The following is a 20381-nucleotide window of genomic DNA, read 5'->3' on the forward strand; positions in this document are numbered from 1 at the left end:
TTGCTTGTTCATTAACTACTTTAAGAAGTAGGTTTAGCTGTAAGAATTATTTCAGTGGGGGGAAAAAAATAATACATTTCACATAAATCAATTTATCATGATTCAACTGAAAAACAGTCTTGCTGCAAAGGTTTATTATGAAATAAATAAAAAGTCCATAAGAGAAGTTTGAAAAATCTATTTTATGAAGCTTTAAGATGCATTGGGTAGAATTACCTATGGTTACATTTCAATTTCAAAATAACAAAGTTATTTTGGGCAAGACACTGAAATGCCAAAAGATTTGATTATCATACAGGTGGAAGATAACATTTATGTAGCATTTTCTAACAAACTGTCCCATCAGAGGAATCCTCATATTTACACATTGCAAACATCAGCGAGATTTAAATGATGTCTTGCATTTTGTTTCTTGCTTTTTAAATATGGAGGACCCAGGAATATTATGCAACTGATACCAAAGCCATGGCCTTCACAGTGGTTATACAGTGTCTGTGCTCCACGGCCCAGCCTCTCCCTGCTATGGAAGCATTGGGAGCAGGGCAGGAGCCTGGATACACTGCCAGGATAGCGAGTCCCTGCACGGACCTGCACAGCCAAGACACTTCCCGTTTAATTAACTGCTTCTCTGCATCAGTAAGTCCAGTATCCCTGAGATAGGAACCACTGCAGCTGGAGGGGTCAGGCTCTCCCATCGGTACGTACGTGATAACTGACGGCTGTCTTGGTATCAGGTGTAAACTTTGCTAAGCCAAGGCTTGAATGTTTTCTGGCTTTAGAACCCACTCAGTGCTTACTGGCAGCAAGTCGTTTCAACAGCGGCTCGTCGTAAACCCAGCACTCTCCATCTTCATGGAATAGCTGGGGAAAAAGGAATAACCACAGGTAAGCTTTTCACGACTCAAGTGCAAAGGAACAAGTGCTGCTGGAGTAAAGCTCACCCGTGTTTCCCAGGAGGTCTCGCTCTCCTTCCTGGCCCTGGCCTCGGCTCTCTGCCGCTCCTCAAGCGCGTGCTTTGCAGCCGTGGCCGCGTCGATGTCTCGGATTTTTAAGTTGTAGGTTACATCTTTCCATAAGCTTAGAAAAGAAATTGGAATGGAGACTGCTTTATAGGGGCAGAGGGCTACAAGTTGTACAAGCATAGCAATGACTAAGAGCCAGCAGTATTTGTTTGAGTCAAGGTAGGTCTCACTTTAGAGAAAGGGCAGAAAAGCCCCCAGTATATATTAAGTGGAACTGCATTGTTTGCTGGAGTGAGGAGGGCAGGGTGGAGCTCTCTGGACCTCCCTGAACATTTGGTCCTGATAAGGATGTGACTGAGAACTCCAGGTCTCTTCCCCCTTAACTCCCCAGCCTGCCTGTATCTGGCTCTGCTGCAGCAAAGGCTCAGGGAGAGCAGAGCTGGCCCTACACTGACTGGAGTCAGTGCACCCTTAGTCTGTACTGCAAACTGGATCTAAATTAAAACTTAATTTGCCCAGTTAACTGAAGTTCTTACCAGCGAGACTCAAAGTCGTCTTGGTCCTCCAATTTCCTTACCTTCTTCTTAATTGTAGGCATTTTCTTGGTATCTATAAAGACAGCATTCTCCTAGAGTGGGAGATGAAAAAAAGAAAAAAAAAACAATTCAGGTCTTTATCTAGACTTTAAATTTATATATCCTCACACTCTAGTATACTGGTTGGCAGGAAAGACATGAAAAGCAGCAATTCTTTAGATTCTGTTTTCATATAAAAGTCAAGCTTCCTTAAGAATAAATGAACAAAGTAACTTCAGGGCTTTTATCCTGAATTCAGCATTCTTTTGGGCAGCCTCACAGGAGTTCCCAACTAATAATGTTTGTCAAAAAAAACCCCAAAAACAAAAAAACCCACCACAACAACAAAAAAAACCCAAAATGCAACAACCCCCTCCCCCAAAGCCTTTTAAAGCACAATAATCTGTTTCTGATGAAAAGGGAAAGAACAAAGAAATAAAGCTGTGTTACCCCTGTTGAGTATTTTGCATACATGACCCCATTCCATTCTCCTTCAATGGAGCAGAAGGGTTTCTTGTCATTTGGAGAACTAAAGAGAAACAAACAGTCATTTCTCTGCTGTATTACAGGAACTGAAAGATCCTAAAGGATCAGAACTTTATCCCAGTTGCTGTTCAGTCTGGTTTATAGCAGCCCTTAAAAGTGTCCATCACCAGTACAAAAGAGATGAGGGTTCTGGAGCAGTTTGCCATGAATTAATTGGATAAACCTTAAAAGGAAGCACTGATAAGGGTAAGTCAGGCCTTGCCCAAAGGCTGGATCTGCATTTGGAGTTAGGAAACTAGTCACAGGCCTTCCAAACAGAATTAGGGTGGTAAATTTAAGCTTAAAGATGTTTTGCAATCTCAGAGCTGCTTTCCCCAGACCACTGGGAAACCCAGACACCAGTTCTCACGTGGCATCTCTCAGTGTGTCAAAAGTGATTTAAAACCAAGTTATAAACCTCATTGTGTCAGCATCCACTTACTGACATCACAGCACATCTCCAAGTACGATGAGAATCTCCACTGAATTCTCTGCCCTGGGTGTGTGCACAGGGATTGACCAAAATCCACCAGACCACAGGTATCAATAAATATGTCAAAGCCTGCAGCAGAGCTGTGACTGACACTGTGAACAGCAGCACTCCAAGGCTTGCTGCAGTATTGTAGTTTTAGGAGAGGTAGTGATGAAGACATTTTTGATAACTCAGGAGAGAAAAGTTCTCTCTGGCAATCAGCTGAGGATGTTTCTGAGCAGGACAAGGCAGCACACAGGCCTGGGCAGGCTTCCTCTCACACATTTGGCTGGAAAACAGCACCCATGACAGGTGATCATGAGGTAAGTTATTGTGTGTTGTTGTATTCAGTATTCTACACTCCTGACTGTCCTGGAAAAAAATCAGAATTTAAGGAGGAAAAAAAGTGATATGAAGAAACCTGCTTACAAAATTTCAGCTGTAACTCTGTGCTTCTTTCCTCCATAAAATGGTTTTGTGTGGAAGACGATGGAAGCGTTATAACCTGTCTTGGAGCAACTAATGCTGCACTCTCCACCAAGTTCTATCCATGGCACAGTGAGAATAGACCTGCAATTATAAGTGTATGTACACAGTTATAAGCTCTCGACTGATAAATATTAAGCATGAAATATCACAAGGCATTAAAAATGAAAACACCAAACAGAGCATTTACTTGCCTTCCATAGCCATTAGGAAAGGTCAAAATATAGTGTTCATCATGATCTAGGCATGTGACACATCCTAGTAGAGAAAAATAAAAATAGATTTCAAAACTATTAAGCAAAAACCTTTACAAAACTTTTCATAATGATCTTCTGAAACATGTCATTACAAGCAGGTACCATGGAAAGGAAAGGTGAAGAGCTTTATTTTTCATGAATGCTGAGAATGCCCAGCTTCTGGAGAAGGCAGGGAATGGCTGTATTTGTGGGAAAAATTGTGATTTCAGCACACAAGAGTATGTGGAAGGAATCTCTGATTCCCAGACAAATAAGCTCTAGTTGCATAAATTCAACCATTCCTTACATTTAATACGACTTTAAATAATTTATGCATAATTTAAATTATGAATTTAAATAATTATGAAAAATTCTAGTTGCAGAATGTAAATCTCTTCTACTGTCAATTTACACACACATACCTTGCCCTATGTTATGAACCCCAATAGACATTCCTAGGAATTTTGACTTGGTCCATATGTGAGCATTGAACTGTATCCTCTTGCTAAAACACTCCGCGTAAAATGCTGAAACTGAAGGAAAAGGGATTAAAAACAGCAGCACAAGACATGGATACTATTGTTTCCAAATCATTCATCAGGAAATATCTCATACTTATGTGGCAAGAGAGTTTGCAATTAGTTTTTCAGCAAAACAATTTATAGAGATAACTTTCAGTTTTTAAACCTGGAGAGAAAATGAAAATCTCGGATTTAAACCAAGAGCTGATTTTACTGGATCCACCTCTACTGGCAAAGTCACTGTCAACTTACTTGGAGGATGGTGAGAGACCTGCTCTGCCACAAAGGTTACGTTGCTTTTACTGACCCAAGGGACTGGTCCTTCAGAAACCGGCTCCTGTGGGACAGGACAGAGGATTTCCATCACTGACAGTGCTTACAAAACACTGGATACTTCCAAGAGAAGCTGCTTCCATGTTTAAAAGCTTCTAAAAATGTATTGCAGTGATTTTAATGTATTTGTCAGTTTGCTGATGGGCAATAACCCCTTAGTCCTGAAACTATGATGCTTTCTAAAGAACAGTGTTTCTATTCTCTTGTTTTTAAGTATAAATGTATTTATTTGTCCTCAAATAAAACAGTTAATCTGACTCATGTATAAACCCAATTACAAAATAATATTTAAGTGGCAGAAAAAGTTTTCATTTTTGCTTCTGAGATAGTCTGATCTGCATATTAATAATGATCAGACTGCATGTACCACAAAACCATAAAGCAACATTCATTTCCTGTGGCAAAGAATGCAAAGTGTAATTCACGGTCAGAAGCAATGGAAGCACAAATACAACACTGCCTTTATGCCAGGAAATTGGAGTGCAAACATTCACCTCAGAAATTAGAAAGATTTGAGCAAATAAATTGGTGGGAAGCAAATTAAATAGAAAAAAATACATGGTTTACATCTGAACAATCACATATTTAATTAGATATACTACACTGAAGCTACGTGAAGTATCTCACAACAGCACTTCCCACATCATCATTTACAACTTTCCAAGGTGAGAAAAGCCTAAATGAGGAGCCAAAAAAGAAAAACAACAACAAAAAAACCACCAGGCTGTACTGATTTAAAAAATAAAATTAAAGAAAAAAAAATCAGAACTTTGGAAAGAAAGGAATTCGCAATCAGTGCTATGGAACAGCTCAGGAAAAAAGAATATTTTCAACATTTAAGTTTTGTTGATTTGCCACTTAAAACACAGCACAGGCCATTTCAGTGAGGAAGTTAACAAAGCTTTGGGATTTGCCCACGTGCATTCTAGGCACCACAAAACACACCACAAGGAACTAACCATGTCATCTTCACCTTCGGAGCCTGGCAACACCCAGTGACATCGGAAGATCTCGCCCAGAATGGGATTGTAAGGCTTTTTAGCAACTGACCCTTTTCTTCCTGCATGGAAAGCTGAGAGGTACCATTTAACCACCTGAACCATCCGCTCCTTTGGGTCCTTCTGGTCACTGATGCTACACAGGCCAAAGAGAGAGAAAAGAAGGACAGGCAAAATGAAACAGAAGCAGCTACCTTGGACACAGGAAAGCTTTCTGGATGCTTGGCTGTTTCACAACCAGGAGTTTGCCTGCTTTGACCATTTTTCAAGTTTATATCAAAACCCAAGCAATATTCTTCAAAACTACCAACTTACTTCGACAGCCCACAAACAATATCAGGCCATAAACAATATCAGAACCAGTTAATGCTTTACTTAAAAGTCAAATACCTGACAAACAAGTCCGGGTGTGCAAAGAAGTCAGCATACATTTCCAACAGGGACCTTCTTTCCAGAATAAAAGTTGGAAGAACAACCTGAGTGAAGAAAAACAAGTCTTACAGGTGAAGGTATTTGAACATCCTGCACACCAGCCAACTGTACTGACTGTAAATAGCAAACAGCCCCCACGGCTCTGTGTGCCCTAAGCTGATTGTGAGCTCAAGCTTAGCAATGAGTTCTGACATATGCAGGTCAGTTGGCATCTTCTACAGAACCCAAGATTTAAGAGGAACTGTTGTTTTACATGTATTCTAGTCCCACTTAGAGCACATCCTATGTGGCTGAGCTTATCAAAAGCTGTTCTTAATTACAGTCTCACTGATTATTTAATTTCATCTACATGTCCACTGTCAATTTTCAGTTACAGTCAGAATCTCATTCATGCAGTCACATCCTGTTATGTGTCTCTATCAAGACGAAGGTTAATCTCTTCCCTACTGCCTCCCAAATGCATGGCAGGTTCCATTCCTGTGGATCTGCTGCCTGCCTCACTGTTGATTGCTGTTGCTGACAAGGTCCATGTTCATGATGCTTCTTGGCAGCTTGAGATCAGTAATTTTCAGCTACTCCAGGAATTCCCAAAACAGACACAATTTGGATCAACTCCTATTCAGAACTGCCAGAAACTTGCTGCAGTTTGCTTGTGAGCTGCTGGCTGTTTCCCCAGAAAAGTTTTATCTTTTTATCATCTACTGTGTGTTCCACACTGGACAGTTCAAGTCATCCCCTTAAGGAAACTAATGAGAGAACTGATCTCTCCCACCCTTTTTCAGCCAGGAATTGTTTAAATTTAACCAAGCTGCCTAGAAAGACCAAGACATTCAGAATGCTGTTCATTCAGCCTTCAGACAGACACTAGCATGAATCTCATTCATGAAAAATCCAACCCTTTACTTGCCAGATCTACATGTAGCCTTTCAAAAGACAAAGGCAACTTATTTACTCATGAAGATCCCAATTAAGCAAAGCATTTCATTATATGGTTGCTTCCCCCTTCTATTTATGCTTTATTGAATGTCACCATACTCTGGGATCTTGTAGATCTTTGTTCTAGGAAGCTAAAGGCAAGAGTAACATTACTACTGCACACAGCATTCCTCTTATCCCAGCTTCAGAGGCACTCCAAGAATTAGGTTCAAAGAGAAACTGCCACTTACCACAGCAAACTACTTTCCCAAACAGATTTTAACAGCTGGATATATTTATTCTGCATTTATTTCTCCCCTTCCAGTAAGAACTTGAATTGAAAAATACCATGCTAAAGACATCACAGCTTAACTAGCTCTTAGAACAAATATGCAGTTAAATTGTTATGTAACAATGAACTGATTGGGTTTACTCCCCCTCTCTTTCCCATGAACACCCAGCCAGTTTACCTTGGTTAGATCCATCCCCAGTCTAACTTGTGACAGGAGATGCATGATAACACTCTTGTGTTCTTCCACCGACTCTCCTTCCCCATCATCCTCTCGGTCATCGGGAGGATCGAAGAGATCTAGAAAGAACAAATTGCTTTTGTTCCTCTCTAAACCTTCAAAGACAGACTGTATTTAATTAGCACATATACAGCCATCAAAAACTAAGGCTTTTAAATCCTACAATTCATCAATCTTCCATTAGCAAAGAATCAGTAGATAAATCATTTCCCTAAGTACCTTGTCACACATATATGATCATTCATATATTGACAGAGCTCACACACAGATGAACAGTCAGTGTCTCCTCACTGAAGTTCACACAGGCCACTCACCAGTATCATTGGTGCCGTTGGACATGGAAGAATTGAGGGACTCTGTGGTATCTGGACGTTTCATGCTGCTGCCTGTGCTGCTCCGAGTCAGGACTGCAGCAGGCCCTGAAGATCTAAGGAAGAGTAATACATTCTCACAATTCATAATTAACTAATTCAGACCAAATTATTATGATTTGAAATTCACAGACAAGGACTTTAGCGACAGACATTAATATATGTGCGGTGACAGACATTAATACGTGTGCTGCATGCTAATGCACAGAAACCTTAGAATGGACTGTAGCTGAAGGACTGGGAAAGCCTTCAGCCTCAGCTAACAACACCTGAAGGCAGAAAACAGCTGACTAATGCCTCTTTGAAATGTGTACCATCTCTTAAAATTAGTTTTCCAATTCATAGAAAAAGAAGAGTAAATAGAGATTTTTAAGGACAGGGTATCACCTTCAAAAATGTCCTTTACTGAATGTGAGGGGGAATTGGCCATTTACCAAGGGCTGCACCAAACACACGTGAAATGCATCTGGTCTCAGATTACAGCTCTGAGCTGGTGGCTTCCCAAATTTGGTTTATGTTAGAGTTTGTCAATATTTATACCTGATGGAATGGGAAGGAGCAGAGGAGGAAACTGTTCCCTCACAGACATCTGTCTGTGGCTGAGGGAGGGGGTACTCTCACTATTACACAAAGTGGCTTTTTTGCCTCCCTTTTATTTTTTTAAAGTCAGTTGGGGTTAATTGCTTATTTAGCTTCTACAAGCAGACAAGCCCTGCCCTTGTAGATAAAAACTGCTTTCAGCAGACACTGCACACAGTCAGCTACTTACTCCAGACATCGCTTTGGGGAAGAACTGCTCTGGTAGAATTCATCAGCATCATAGAACTCATCCTCACTGCTTGAATAAGAAAAATCTGGGACTGTATTTGGAGATAGGTTGACATGGCTTGGAGAGGTGAGACTGCTGCTTGGTGCTGATTGCCCACTTCCTGTGGAGTATTAAAAATTACAAACTTAACACAAATTATTTCAAAATCCACCAGCTGGAACTTACAAATAGGATTGTTCAAATCAATAATAACTGATGTGAAGTCAGAAAAGGAACTTAAAAAATTAGAAGCAATAATTATCACGTTCATACTGAGTTACACTTAACAGATAACAAAAGAAAGGTCACAAGGCAAATGAACAGCACAAAACACCAGTAAAGTTTAAAGACATTTAATTACTCGCCCTAATTACTGCAAGATTGCAATGCTGGAGACATGATGGGAAGCTGGTAATACTCATATGTATTGTTTGTACATGGCAGGGAGAAAGAGCAGGATAACTGATTTTAACACAACACTGCAATAGGTGTTGTTTAAAAGCAAGATGCAGGCCAACAAAAAGTTGTCTTAATAACTAATTACAGGCAGTACATATTCAGGGGTTGTTTTTTGTAGTTCAATAAGACAGTTACACAGAACTGTACCTGTACTATTTGGTGTCGGAGTCTGATTTCCAAGCGATGCTACTACAGGTCCCACTGGCAAAGAGGAGGGTCGCTGCTCTGACTTGCACAGCTGAGCAGGTTCTAGGGGACAGTTTGATATGTTAAACCCAAAATTCAGGAGGAGATTCCACGTTATTTCACCTCACCTCCAAAAATTAAATTCTTTTCTATAAAAGCCATTCAGACAGAAAAACACGTGTTTCCACCACTTTTATCTTGCTCCTGTTTTTATTAGAAAATGTGGCATTTAAAAAAAAAAAGCAGTTATTTAGCTAAAATCATTTATATTTCTGAAAAATATTGTTTCATTTATTCTAAAAGAGTGGTTTAGAAATGCAACTCAGAGCAAGCAAAAGACATCAGCTTATCCACAGAACCAGAGGCAGATCTACCTGATGGCCGAGGAAGCTCCGTGTCCCTCCCGCTCCTTCCCCTTCCTCTGCCCCACTAAGTGCCTGTGTGACACAGACCCTGTCCCCTCTCTGTCTGGGTTGTAGTCACACCTGCTCTGCTCAGAAATGTTTGTCCTGGGGTTGTTCCTGCCCCCCCTTACCCGGAGGTATGACCGCCTGGGAAGGCATCGCGCTGATCCCCGACGGCTCCAAGGGACTGGGCTGATAAACCGCGTCCACGGGGTTGATGGTGCTCTGAGGCAACAGAAAGAAAAGCACTTTTATTTTTTCCCCCCCCTCAATTAAAACAAATAAAACAAAGCACAAACAGCAAGAACATTGTGAGCACAAGAAATGCCCCAATGCAAGAATAGCGAATTCCTGAGAGAGAGAGCAAAACAAAAATTGACAGTTGAGGACATGAGAAATACTTTCAGAGCGGTAATATTTTGATTCTTCACACAGATTTGACACTAAATTGAGCTTGCTACAGATTTGAAGCATCCTACAAAGAATTCTTGTTTCAAGTTCTAGCTTCTGGTATGCCTTCCAATGGCCATTATTAAATATTGCATGCAAAGAGTGGAAAGTTGGATGCAAATTATCCGGTAAAAATTAGGACAGGTAATCTGCATTTTTAAAACAATATTTTTCCCCTAAAATTAATTTGTCCAGACCACAGTAATTCAGCCCATAAACCAAAACAAGAATCATCAGCATGTTTACAGCCATGAAACGGCTTTGTTGCCAAAATTCTTCCCAAAGCAAGCTCAGAGTGTTCAGTGCAGCTCTGCAGAGGACATTTCAATTCATTTCTAAATGTGAGCACTTGGAAAATGAAGCACCAGGTCAACTCAACACTCAAAAGTCACTGACTTCAGTGTATGGTCTGGGGTTTTATTCAATGAACCCCTTGGAAATCTAAATTGTGGCATCTTTTAATCCATCATCTAAGCATTGTTTGTTATATATGTTTACACACAACAACCAGAACATCTGGGTTGTTAATTGCACAAAAGGAACATAAAAACCTTTTCCAAAAATCTTGCAGTTTAAAACCCTCCATCTATGTCAGAACTGTGAAAATCTCTGCCTCAATTTGCTAGGAAATTTAGTCTGTATGTTTATCTCTATCCTCTTTTTCAAATCAATATTTAAAACAGAAGAGCATCTGCAACTGTTCTTCCCTCCTTTTAGTCTTCAATTTCTATTTGCACTCAAACCGAGGGAAATGGGCTCATTTTAACCTTCCTCCTGCCTTTCCTACAAAAGGCAGACTTCATTCTTGCCTCCTTTCCTGGTTAACTGTAATTCTGAACTTCATCCTACATTTGGACAATGCTCCCAGACACATGGTGTGATTTTTGGGGCTGTCCTGTGCAGAGCCAGGAGTTGGGACTCGATGATCCTTGTGAGTCCCTTCCAACTCAGGATATTCTATGATTCTAAAAGTCAGTGACGAGTTTTATTATTTTTTTTTATAGCACAGGATTTATTTAATTGAAAACAAACCTATTATTGCCTCTTTATCTCTACAAAAAGCTCCATTAAAAAAAGGCATAAAAATAGCTTTCTACATTTTAACTGGTGTTACTAACCAATATACAAATAATCCTGTACATATACTGATACTCCATTGTATTCCAGCATAAAATCAATGTCACTTAAACATTACTTCACCTGCTTGTGGAATTATGCATGCAACAAAGGTCCCTGTCCCATAGAGTTCATAGTTTAAAACCACGATCACATCTTCAATGCTAAGACTCAAAAATCAAGATTGTCCTATGATACACAGGATGCTATTGCTATCTCTGCCTCCCTTACTTTTTAGGGAAACTAATCCATGTTATACAGAACACTGGTGTGACAAAGGAAAGAAAGAACCAAGTAACACTGATTTTGTGTGCAGGATTGTAACTTTATCCTGAACAATTCCCCGTACTGCAACATGAACTGGAATTTCTTGTTGGATATTTTGCGGGAAGCCTTCATGGGTTAGAAGCAGACGAAGGCAGACCTGAAAGTTTCCTACTCTGAGTTTAATAACAGCTTAACAACCACACAGAAACAAGACTGTCATCTCACCACAGTGTCAAACATTGATCATGTGTCTGCCTAAGTTTAAAGTGAAATCCTGACCTTTAGCCCAAGCTCACACTGACCTCAACAGCATTGAAATTTTAGTCTTCACCATCACTGATGCATCAGTTAATATATTCTTACAGAAATATTTTTTTTCTCCCCATAATACAACCCACAGATAATGATATTAGTGGCTAATCAAATTCAGACTATATTAAGTTGTAATATCTGTATGAAATTTCTGAGTTGCAGGTGACCTCTGCCTGTGGAAGCATCTACCTGCATAAGTTCTCTTTTCCAGGGCACATCACAGAACCTATGCCCTTACACTAAGATCTGAATTTTGGGACTATCCACAGAGTAAGTAGGTAATCATCTTATTTACAATAAGCATGAAACCAAAATATATATATATGTGCATCTTTACTTCAAAGTTCATACCAGAAAACCCTGCTAAAGCTGTTTGTAATGGAAAGACAAATAAAGCCTGGGAATTACTGTCAGCTGTAATGAAAACACACTGATTATTTTAGAGTTATGTTTTACTGAAACCAATCTCCTATTAAAAGTATCTGAAATGTACTCAAGTGACAAAAAGAGAATGAAGGAAATCACATGTGACCAAAATCAAAAATGACAGAAGTCACACTAAAAATGCAAAAGTTCTATTGAAGAACAAACACTGCTTAGACAGACAAAACACAACTCTGCATCAAAGGAGCAGCACTGTAGAAAAGACAAACTACTTGAAGCACACGGAGAACACATCTATTTCCTACACAAAGATACTTCAGATGGAACACAAAACTATTTCTATCTCAGAAATTCCCTTTCATCTGTTCACACGGCAGATTTTTATCTAAGTGTTCAGTCACAACACTGCCATTTAAGACATTCCATATACAACTGACCACTCTATTTTCTAAAGACAAGGGTGTTAGCCAACCTCAGGAGCTAAGGACTCAACAGGAATTTTAACAAGACACTTGAAGCAGTAAATCAGAGAAAGGAAGAAGCATGTTGCAAAGTGAGTGGAAATTCAGGTCTCTGTTCACATGTTCTGCAGAATTAAAGGGAGATAGAGATTAGATTTAAACTTACTATAAGTCCATCTGCGTGCTTCTCCTCATTATTTTGGTCCTTAAGGAAAAAATGTTAAAAATATCAACATAACAATCTTGCATGACTTATCAGTTCTGTGTTAAGCGAGAACAGTGAGTTTCTCTCAGGAATGTTTACATTTTCAGCCATAAAATGTTCCTCATCATGTGATCGAGTAACTAAACTTCAAAGACACAATTCACATAGTCCCTGCACCTCTGAAGATCAGCATTTTCTGAGGGCCTGTCCACAGAAATACCCACTCTCCACTGCAGAGCATGATTATGCTTTACAACGTGGGTTCTTCCCAAATAGGTAAGAGCTCTCTCAAATATGGTCTGCAGCACCAATGAGTCCCTGAAACATGAAGTTCTGTTGCTGTCATTGGGACACAGATCAAGTTTTCAAAGCACTTCTTGCTTTAGAAAGGCAAATCTGCCCTTCTCAGTTAAAAGCTTTTAACTTTTGATTTTTGGCATCCACCAGATTTTAAAATATTAGATTACTTAAAAATCTCCAATTCTGGTGTTGTTTTTTTTTTTGCCTAGAAGCATATGTGAAAGAGCAGGCAATGTATGGAAAACACCTGTCATCAGGGGAAATGACATAAGCAGCAGCCAAGTTAATGCCAATCTACAACCAGCATAGTTTTAACACTGTACCAGTAACAGGATAAATTTTACTGAACACTAAGCCAAGTCTCTTCCCTCCTGCTGCAAAGGTCATATTAGTAAGTGTATCAATCCATAACTTTGCCCAGTGTAAATCTTAAGACTTGTCTGCAAAGTATTTCCCTGGATTTCCAGTTGCTAGAGATAAGAGGAATAAGAGAATAAAAAAGCTGTAAACAGTATTAAGAAATTTGGCACATACTTGTGTTTTGATACTTAATACATTATTTCTTAGCTTATATAGCTGGCTTTAGGCTGTTCAAATTCCATGTCTGCTAGTTGACATCTCTTAAGGAAGGCATCACATGATAAAAACGACACCATGGGCAAAGAGTTCCACTGGGTTGCAAATTTACAAACAAACAAGGAAGAATAACACTGGATTCAAAACACGGGTTTTTTTCCAACACATAAAATTTCCATGTTGTGTTATCAATCTCCAAGACCTACAAAATAAACCACGAAGCTGCTGCACTGGTACTGACACTTGCTACCCCATCTCAGTAATGCACCATCAGCAGTATGAAAAAGGTAAGGAAGGCAGAGATGCCACAAAATTAGGCAGGCAAGGCTGCCAGAAACGATGGAGTGAGAAAGAGAAGGCACAGATGCCAAACAAAACATCTAAATTATAGAAGCTGCTTCATAAAACACATATATTTCTAAGACTGAGGTTTACCACATCACTGGCAGACCATTACATGTATTTTACAGCTCACATCAGCAAAGCTGGACACCTCCAACTGCCATACACACAAAGGGGACAACACAGGGCAAATACTCCACCTGTCCACCCCACTTGGGTTATTTTGATTGCTTTTTGATAAGCAATGTATGTATTCTAACATATTCCTAATTGGCTGGTGTTTATATCATTACTTGAAAATGTCATGAGTCACCTCAGTACCAGTGGCATGATCACACACTTGGTTCATCACTAAGTTTGATGAAAATTTAACTGTTCAAATCCTAGGGGAGGTTTGTTTTAAAGTCCATGAAACATATCAACTTAACACACAATTAAAAAGAAGAAACAAAACAAGACTCAAACCACAAAAAATCCAGCTTTGCCCCAATATACCAAAATCATCCAAACGATAAATGGCTGCATGTTTGGAACAGAGAAGTGTTCTGAGTATATAGAGAAGTGGTAACAATATCAAGGTACACAGACAACCATAAGGTAATTGTCAAATCTGTCTCCTAATGAGAAAGGCACTGTAGAAGTAAAAATGGGGTGCAGGGTGCTGTTAATATGATTTACTTTAAGCAGTGTAAGTCAGTAGCCACACTCGCCTTATACTTTGGGGAAAAACCTGCAGAATCTTAAAAGGTTCAATACTGAAGAACAGAAAGCTATCAGTCAGGTACAATACATTTGTACATACAGAAAGCATCATACACACACAGCTTGCAAAACTGTAAAAAAACCCAAACCAAACACCCCTGCATTATAAATTTTCTACAGCAGTAGGAAATCAGGATACCAACAGAGTTAATAGAGAAGGTGGGAGGGAATGACAACAGAATTGCCATATAGTCAACAAGTAGAGTAGCCTGAGAGAGAGAAGAAGAATGTGCAGAGATGAAGCAGAAAAAAGGTTATTAAAGTAGTTGGAAAATTTATAGAGGGTGTTTTTCACTATATGTGGATTGAAATAGAAAATGAAATAAAATTTAGCTATTTAGCGATGTAAGTGTGACTTTGCAAAATGTAAAACTGCTTAAAAGTTTCTGCCCAAACTGTGGGCAATTGAGATAAAATAGCTTAGAGAATAGGGAAGGCTTTTTAGCACGTAGAGAGGGGTGGGGAACCTGAAACTGCTTGAAATGATAAAACTTTATGTAACTACTCTATAATGGTAAAAATAGGAGGTAAAACTAAATGTCTATTTAGATAAGGCAGACTGCAAAAGTGTGTGTGTAAAGATAATTTTAAACTTGCTACTTTCAAACTGTATAAAAAGCTATGGTATTTCTTGGCTCAGGGGAGTGCACTGGGGAGAACACCTGTCCCTTTGCATTCCCTGGCCGTAATAAAAGTGCTTTTCAGATTGTCCAAAGGTTTCTTTGAATCAGGATCAGCATCTTCCAATAAGCTGTGCATAAGCCACCCATTTAAACCACCTTCTCTTCAACAGCTCCACAAGAGCTTTAGACATGGTTTGGCAAAACCCCAAACAATAAACCCCCACTCCTTGTTGGATAAGCTCATCTATTTACACTGGTTAACATTTACTGGTGCTGAAAGGAGGACTTCAAGGTCTGCTTTAGTGTAATAGAAAGCAAGTGTTAGCACCTTTGGGGGACCCAAACTCCAGCTACCTTTATACTTACATTGCAGTTGGAGCAGTAAAGTACTGAACCTGATCTAAAATAACTACATCTGCCAGTCCCAGTTTTGTCCATTATCAGCAAACCACCTAAACAACTTCAAAATACACCTGGCAATATGGCTGCAAGACAAGCAGCCATATCTGTCTGTCCCCTAATAAACTTAAACATAGCAGAAATAGGATTTGATATTCAACAGAAAAAAGAAAGTTGACACAGTCACCTATTACCAGCTCTGATCAAGAACCTGACAAGCAGATTATAATTCTGCACTTTCACTTTTGCTATTTACATAGCAGAGCTTTTTAAAGAAAGAGTAAAATTTCATAGGAATTAAACCCTTGTGAAAGTAAGAACTATTAAATTAATTTATATAGTAATTCACGAAAAATGAGCAAGTAATTTGTTGCACACAGTTTCTCCAACAGCTACTTCAATGTAGCAGGTCACACACGGCTGTCTAAGAAAATTAGCATATTACAACTGACTCCATCAAATCCCTGAAGAACAACATATAGTCTATTGGATTCATTGTGCTAAAACACTTTTAAATATACTCAATACTAAATAACAGCAAATTATGAAGTACTGACAAGGCTTTTCTTGCTGCCATTCCAGTGAAGGATTTAAGTAGTATCACTGCACGTTAAATAAACCGTTCTAGTTCTAAATTCATGAGGCACAAAACTATTTCTGTGTGCCTACTACTTGTAAAATATTTTTGGTTTTGTACAAACCTGTTAACAAACATGTTTTTTAGAATTTTTAAATTACTAATATGAAATTTGAATTTCACAAAACAGGCACTGATCCTTTTAGTGAAAGATTCTAAATAATTCAATTTTCACTGTGCTCAAAATTTTGTAAAACATATCTGGCATCCTGAATGAAGACAAACAGCAGCGTTGCTTTTGAAAGCTACAAAAAACAGTTGATCTAGACTACATGAAGAGCCCATGCTTATCTCTGGATAAATCAGAATGTGTTCTGATTAAATCAGCCTGAAATTCTGAAAGTACCATAAATTCATTTATTTGCAAAATACCATCTCCCTTCACTTTGGTCACGAGATATAAATAATCAGCTCAGAATTAACATATCCTAAACACAGTATGCTAAACCTGCAAGGGCAGAACTTGACAAAAACAGTAAATCCAAATCTCACTAAATATTAAAAACTAACAAAACATTTAGGTGAAAAGTGTTCAGTGCATTACCCATACTGCATTCTCAAATAATATAATCTTACTTCAAGAAGCTCCAACACCATCATGAACTTCAGACCTATGACAAACCTTTCCAAACCAATTTAGATGGTTTACATTATGTTTTTTATTTGTTAGCCACATTCTTAAATGAAGCAGAAAGAAGAGTTTTCTTAAGTTTCTGTTCTGTCACCCTTATGTTTGTCTGAGTTCTTCTTTAGTTTAACAGCAAACTGCAAAAAAAAGTTTATCTGAGAGAACATGTCCCCAACACGACTGCTACCACAAGCATTAACAGGACTGTCTGCTATGGAATTCAGTATTTCAGAAAGTTCATTAAAATACTAGGATAAATCAACTTATACTGGGGGTTTAAAATATATATTTATCTGCTGGATCGTATAGAATGCACTTTTAGATTTCAATTGTTTTCAAACAGATTAATGCTGTATAATTAAAATTCAAAATAGTTTACAGTGTACTTACTTTAGCAATCTGTAGCAACACAATGCAGTGTTTTATTGATTCTACCATGCTCTAGGAAAACAAAAATAACAGGAAAAAAAATTTGTATTACTACCCCTTAACATTTTGTTATTGGTTATATAGAATATTAGTTGAAATACTGGGTGAGAACTAAATGGACACTCACTTCTGTAGAACCCTTCCCCTTTTTTTCCCCAGATACAAAACCACAGCAGCAGAAAACTGAAGTTTCCAAAGGTCACACACAGCCCAGGCTCTCAGGGTGAAATGGAAGTCAGCCCCAGACTTTCAGAGCCCTGCAGGCAGGTAAACTGTCCTGGGGAGAGAGGCTGAGAGAGCTGGGCTGGCTTAATCTGGAGAGGAAAAGGCTCAGGGAGACCTTATCCATGGACATCAGTATCTGACTGGGATGGCAGGTGAAAGGAAGACAGAACAAGACCCTTCTCAATGGTGCCCAGTGACAGGACAACAGACAATGGTCACAAATAGAAATACAGGAACATCACCTTAAACAGAAGAAAACATCTTTTTTTTCCTTTAGGGATGATCAAACAGATTGTCCACAGAGGTTGTAAGAGCCTCCATCCTTGGAGCTACTCAAAACCCAACTAGATTTGGTCCTGGGCAACCAGCTGATGGTGCTCCATGCATAGGGTTGGACTAAGACCTTCAGAGGCCCCTTCCAACCTTAACTATTCCATGATTCTAAAGTGCTGGACATAAATCTGAATACAGCACCAGAATTATGCTGCCTCTGCCACCACACTGTTGGACCTAACATGGGTTCGCACTTTTCTGTAAAAAAGCTTCAAAAACTTTTCCAAGAAAACAAGGTGAATTTCAGAATCTATATATAATAGTTATAAAAATTCAAGAAACTTACACTAGTTGTTTCTTTGAGACCTTCAATTTTCTGTAAAATAAAAATCAAAATAGTGTGGTTAAAGAAAAAATTTCCAGCATCTGGTTTGACCTAAATACTGTATAAACACAATATTTTAATCTTATATTGGGGGAGGGGAAAAAGCCCTTAACCAACATGTTAAAGAGTATTTCCATATATAGACACAATTTTCAAGACAAGACAGAAGTCAAACTGATAATTAAAGCTTAAAGATGACAAGGCTAGGAATTTCTAAGCAGTGACATTATACACATTTACCCATTAAAGTCTACACTTCCTTTTTGCATAACATCAACAAAAAAATGAAATGCAGCATAAAGATTCTCTCTAAATTCAGTTTGTATCCTTATAAAGTGTACTGCATGGTGGCATATTTAACAGTATTACATGACATGACCATCATTCAAGTCCAATAAACATATGCAGTTAAGCACAGTTTAAAACAAATCACAGAAAATAACAGTGCATACGTGTTCTTGCTCTTTCTAAGCCTCCAGTAAAAGTGCATCTGGAAATCTGCCTACTTAATTTTATCTAGAAACACTGGTTCATAAATATTTCCTGTGTGGAACTGCACTTCAGGCATGCAAAAGGCATCTGCATGCCACTCTACACATCAGTGTGACCTGTTTCAAGAGCAGATGCATCCTGTTGATGTCCTTGGCTCTGTCTGCAGAAGGCAAAATTATTAAATTGGACTCAGCACTGAACCTCTATTAATGCAATTCCAGGACCTCTTTGTTTTGATTAACACAAGTGTCTCATGTGATTTGAGTCACAAACTTCTTGATTCTTGAATAATCAAAGTGTGTAAAGGAATCTTTTCCCTCACTGGGCATTGTAAGCCGAATTCTACACCATAAGAGAGCAACATACATCTAAAAATCTACAGGCACTAACAGTCCCAATCTGTGGATTAAAAAGAAAACAAATGCAGTGACATTCTCCCAGCCAATACCCGGGGGAAATGTTTCAGTTATGCTCTGTTCTCAATCTTCTCAGAAAATGCTGCACATTTTCCTCAGGATTAATTGGCAAGAGGTGGCCAAACAGCACCCAGCCTCAGACTTCCCCACTGGAAAGACTGGACCATGCTGATCCAGGAAACTGCATATCAGGGATGTCACATCCCAAAGTTATATTCTATTTACTCCTGCTGCTAGCAGAGAACATGCCAACGGCTAAAAATCCCTTTGCTTTTGTTTTTCATGTCTCTACTATGCTTCCACTCGAAATTTTACGAACATATATTGAAAAAAAGCATTTTAAATATGACAGCAGTGAAGTTTTGAGCCTTTTAGCACCAAAATAGAATAGGCAAGGTACCCGAGCACACAGATATTCTCAGATGAAAGATGATGCAGCTGAAGGAAATCATTCAGTCTCAAAGCTTTACAGCCAACTGTAGGAGTTTTGATCATTCTTTACCTATCTTTTCCCCAACATGTCATAGAGTATTTATACACCAAACAAACTGTGATCTCATTCCCTTTAGTGAAATCATCTTTGCTGAAAATATGAAAGTGATCTCAGGCCACATGATGCAATTTGTAATTTTCCAAACAAGACACTAAGACATTGCTGTTCTTACACACAGGTACAGACAAAATTTGTCCAAGATCACACAGAGGATCTGACATGGGAAAAACCTCAGGACAACCAGGTTTTCAAGGCCTTTCTACAAATTATACAACTGTTTTTTTAACACTGTGGAAACGAATTCTTTGTGAGTTGACCAATTTAATTAGTAGTAATAATACATACTGATCAAGTATTTTTCACATTTGTGCTCTATGACCATCTTGCAAGAACACAGCACATGGAACTGGAATACTGTGCATAAAATCATGAGAACAATGCAGGCAAGTCAGACAGACTCAGCCCCTGGGAAGAGCCTTCTATGAAGTACCAGCTCTATTCTTTAGGGCTAAGCAAAGGCTGATATGGAAGTTCCTGGATTTTCATGGCAAAGTGTTATTCTAGAATGGTGATGTAAGCAGGCACAAAATAAAGTTTGTAAATTCTGCTTGTGTGAGATGTTACACAAACACACTATAGATATGACATTGATGAGGGAAAAACAAGTGGATGATCACTGCGACAAAACCTCCATGCTTTCAAGAATGGTTGGTTTGGAGGAAAAGTTATGGGAATGCTTTTATCCCATCTCATCTCACCATTTGTACAGAACTACACTACTATGTACACACACTGCAACAACCCTTGTAAATTTATTCTTATTATCTTTTGTTTAAACTTGTTTAAAGTAAGTAATATTGATAATTTAGACAATACAAAATTGTAAGCAAAATCATAAGCAGGTAAAAAGAGTTATGTTGAAGATAAAACATTAACAATTAAAAAAATAATCAAACAGTACAATTTACTAATTTACAGTAACATTTATCACAA

At 38.6% G+C, this 20381-nt stretch overlaps 1 protein-coding gene across 1 annotated transcript in view; it reads right to left on the reverse strand.

Annotated features, from left to right (window-relative positions):
- Positions 1–163: 163 nt before the first annotated feature.
- Positions 164–20381, reverse strand: part of OSBPL9 (oxysterol binding protein like 9) — a 60072-nt gene continuing 39854 nt past the window's right edge. The window contains 18 exon segments of the mRNA XM_018072097.2: positions 164–861; positions 942–1077; positions 1499–1590; positions 1988–2066; positions 2964–3104; positions 3215–3278; positions 3679–3789; positions 4030–4114; positions 5070–5244; positions 5499–5584; positions 6926–7044; positions 7300–7412; positions 8126–8285; positions 8771–8872; positions 9345–9438; positions 12370–12408; positions 17066–17116; positions 17949–17978. Coding sequence (XP_017927586.2) covers positions 787–861; positions 942–1077; positions 1499–1590; positions 1988–2066; positions 2964–3104; positions 3215–3278; positions 3679–3789; positions 4030–4114; positions 5070–5244; positions 5499–5584; positions 6926–7044; positions 7300–7412; positions 8126–8285; positions 8771–8872; positions 9345–9438; positions 12370–12408; positions 17066–17116; positions 17949–17978 — 1752 coding nt within the window. The 3' untranslated portion in view covers positions 164–786.

Source organism: Manacus vitellinus, unplaced genomic scaffold, assembly GCF_001715985.3.
Source record: "Manacus vitellinus isolate BGI_N305 unplaced genomic scaffold, ASM171598v3 scaffold_21_pilon, whole genome shotgun sequence".
Classification (NCBI taxonomy): Eukaryota; Metazoa; Chordata; class Aves; order Passeriformes; family Pipridae; genus Manacus; species Manacus vitellinus.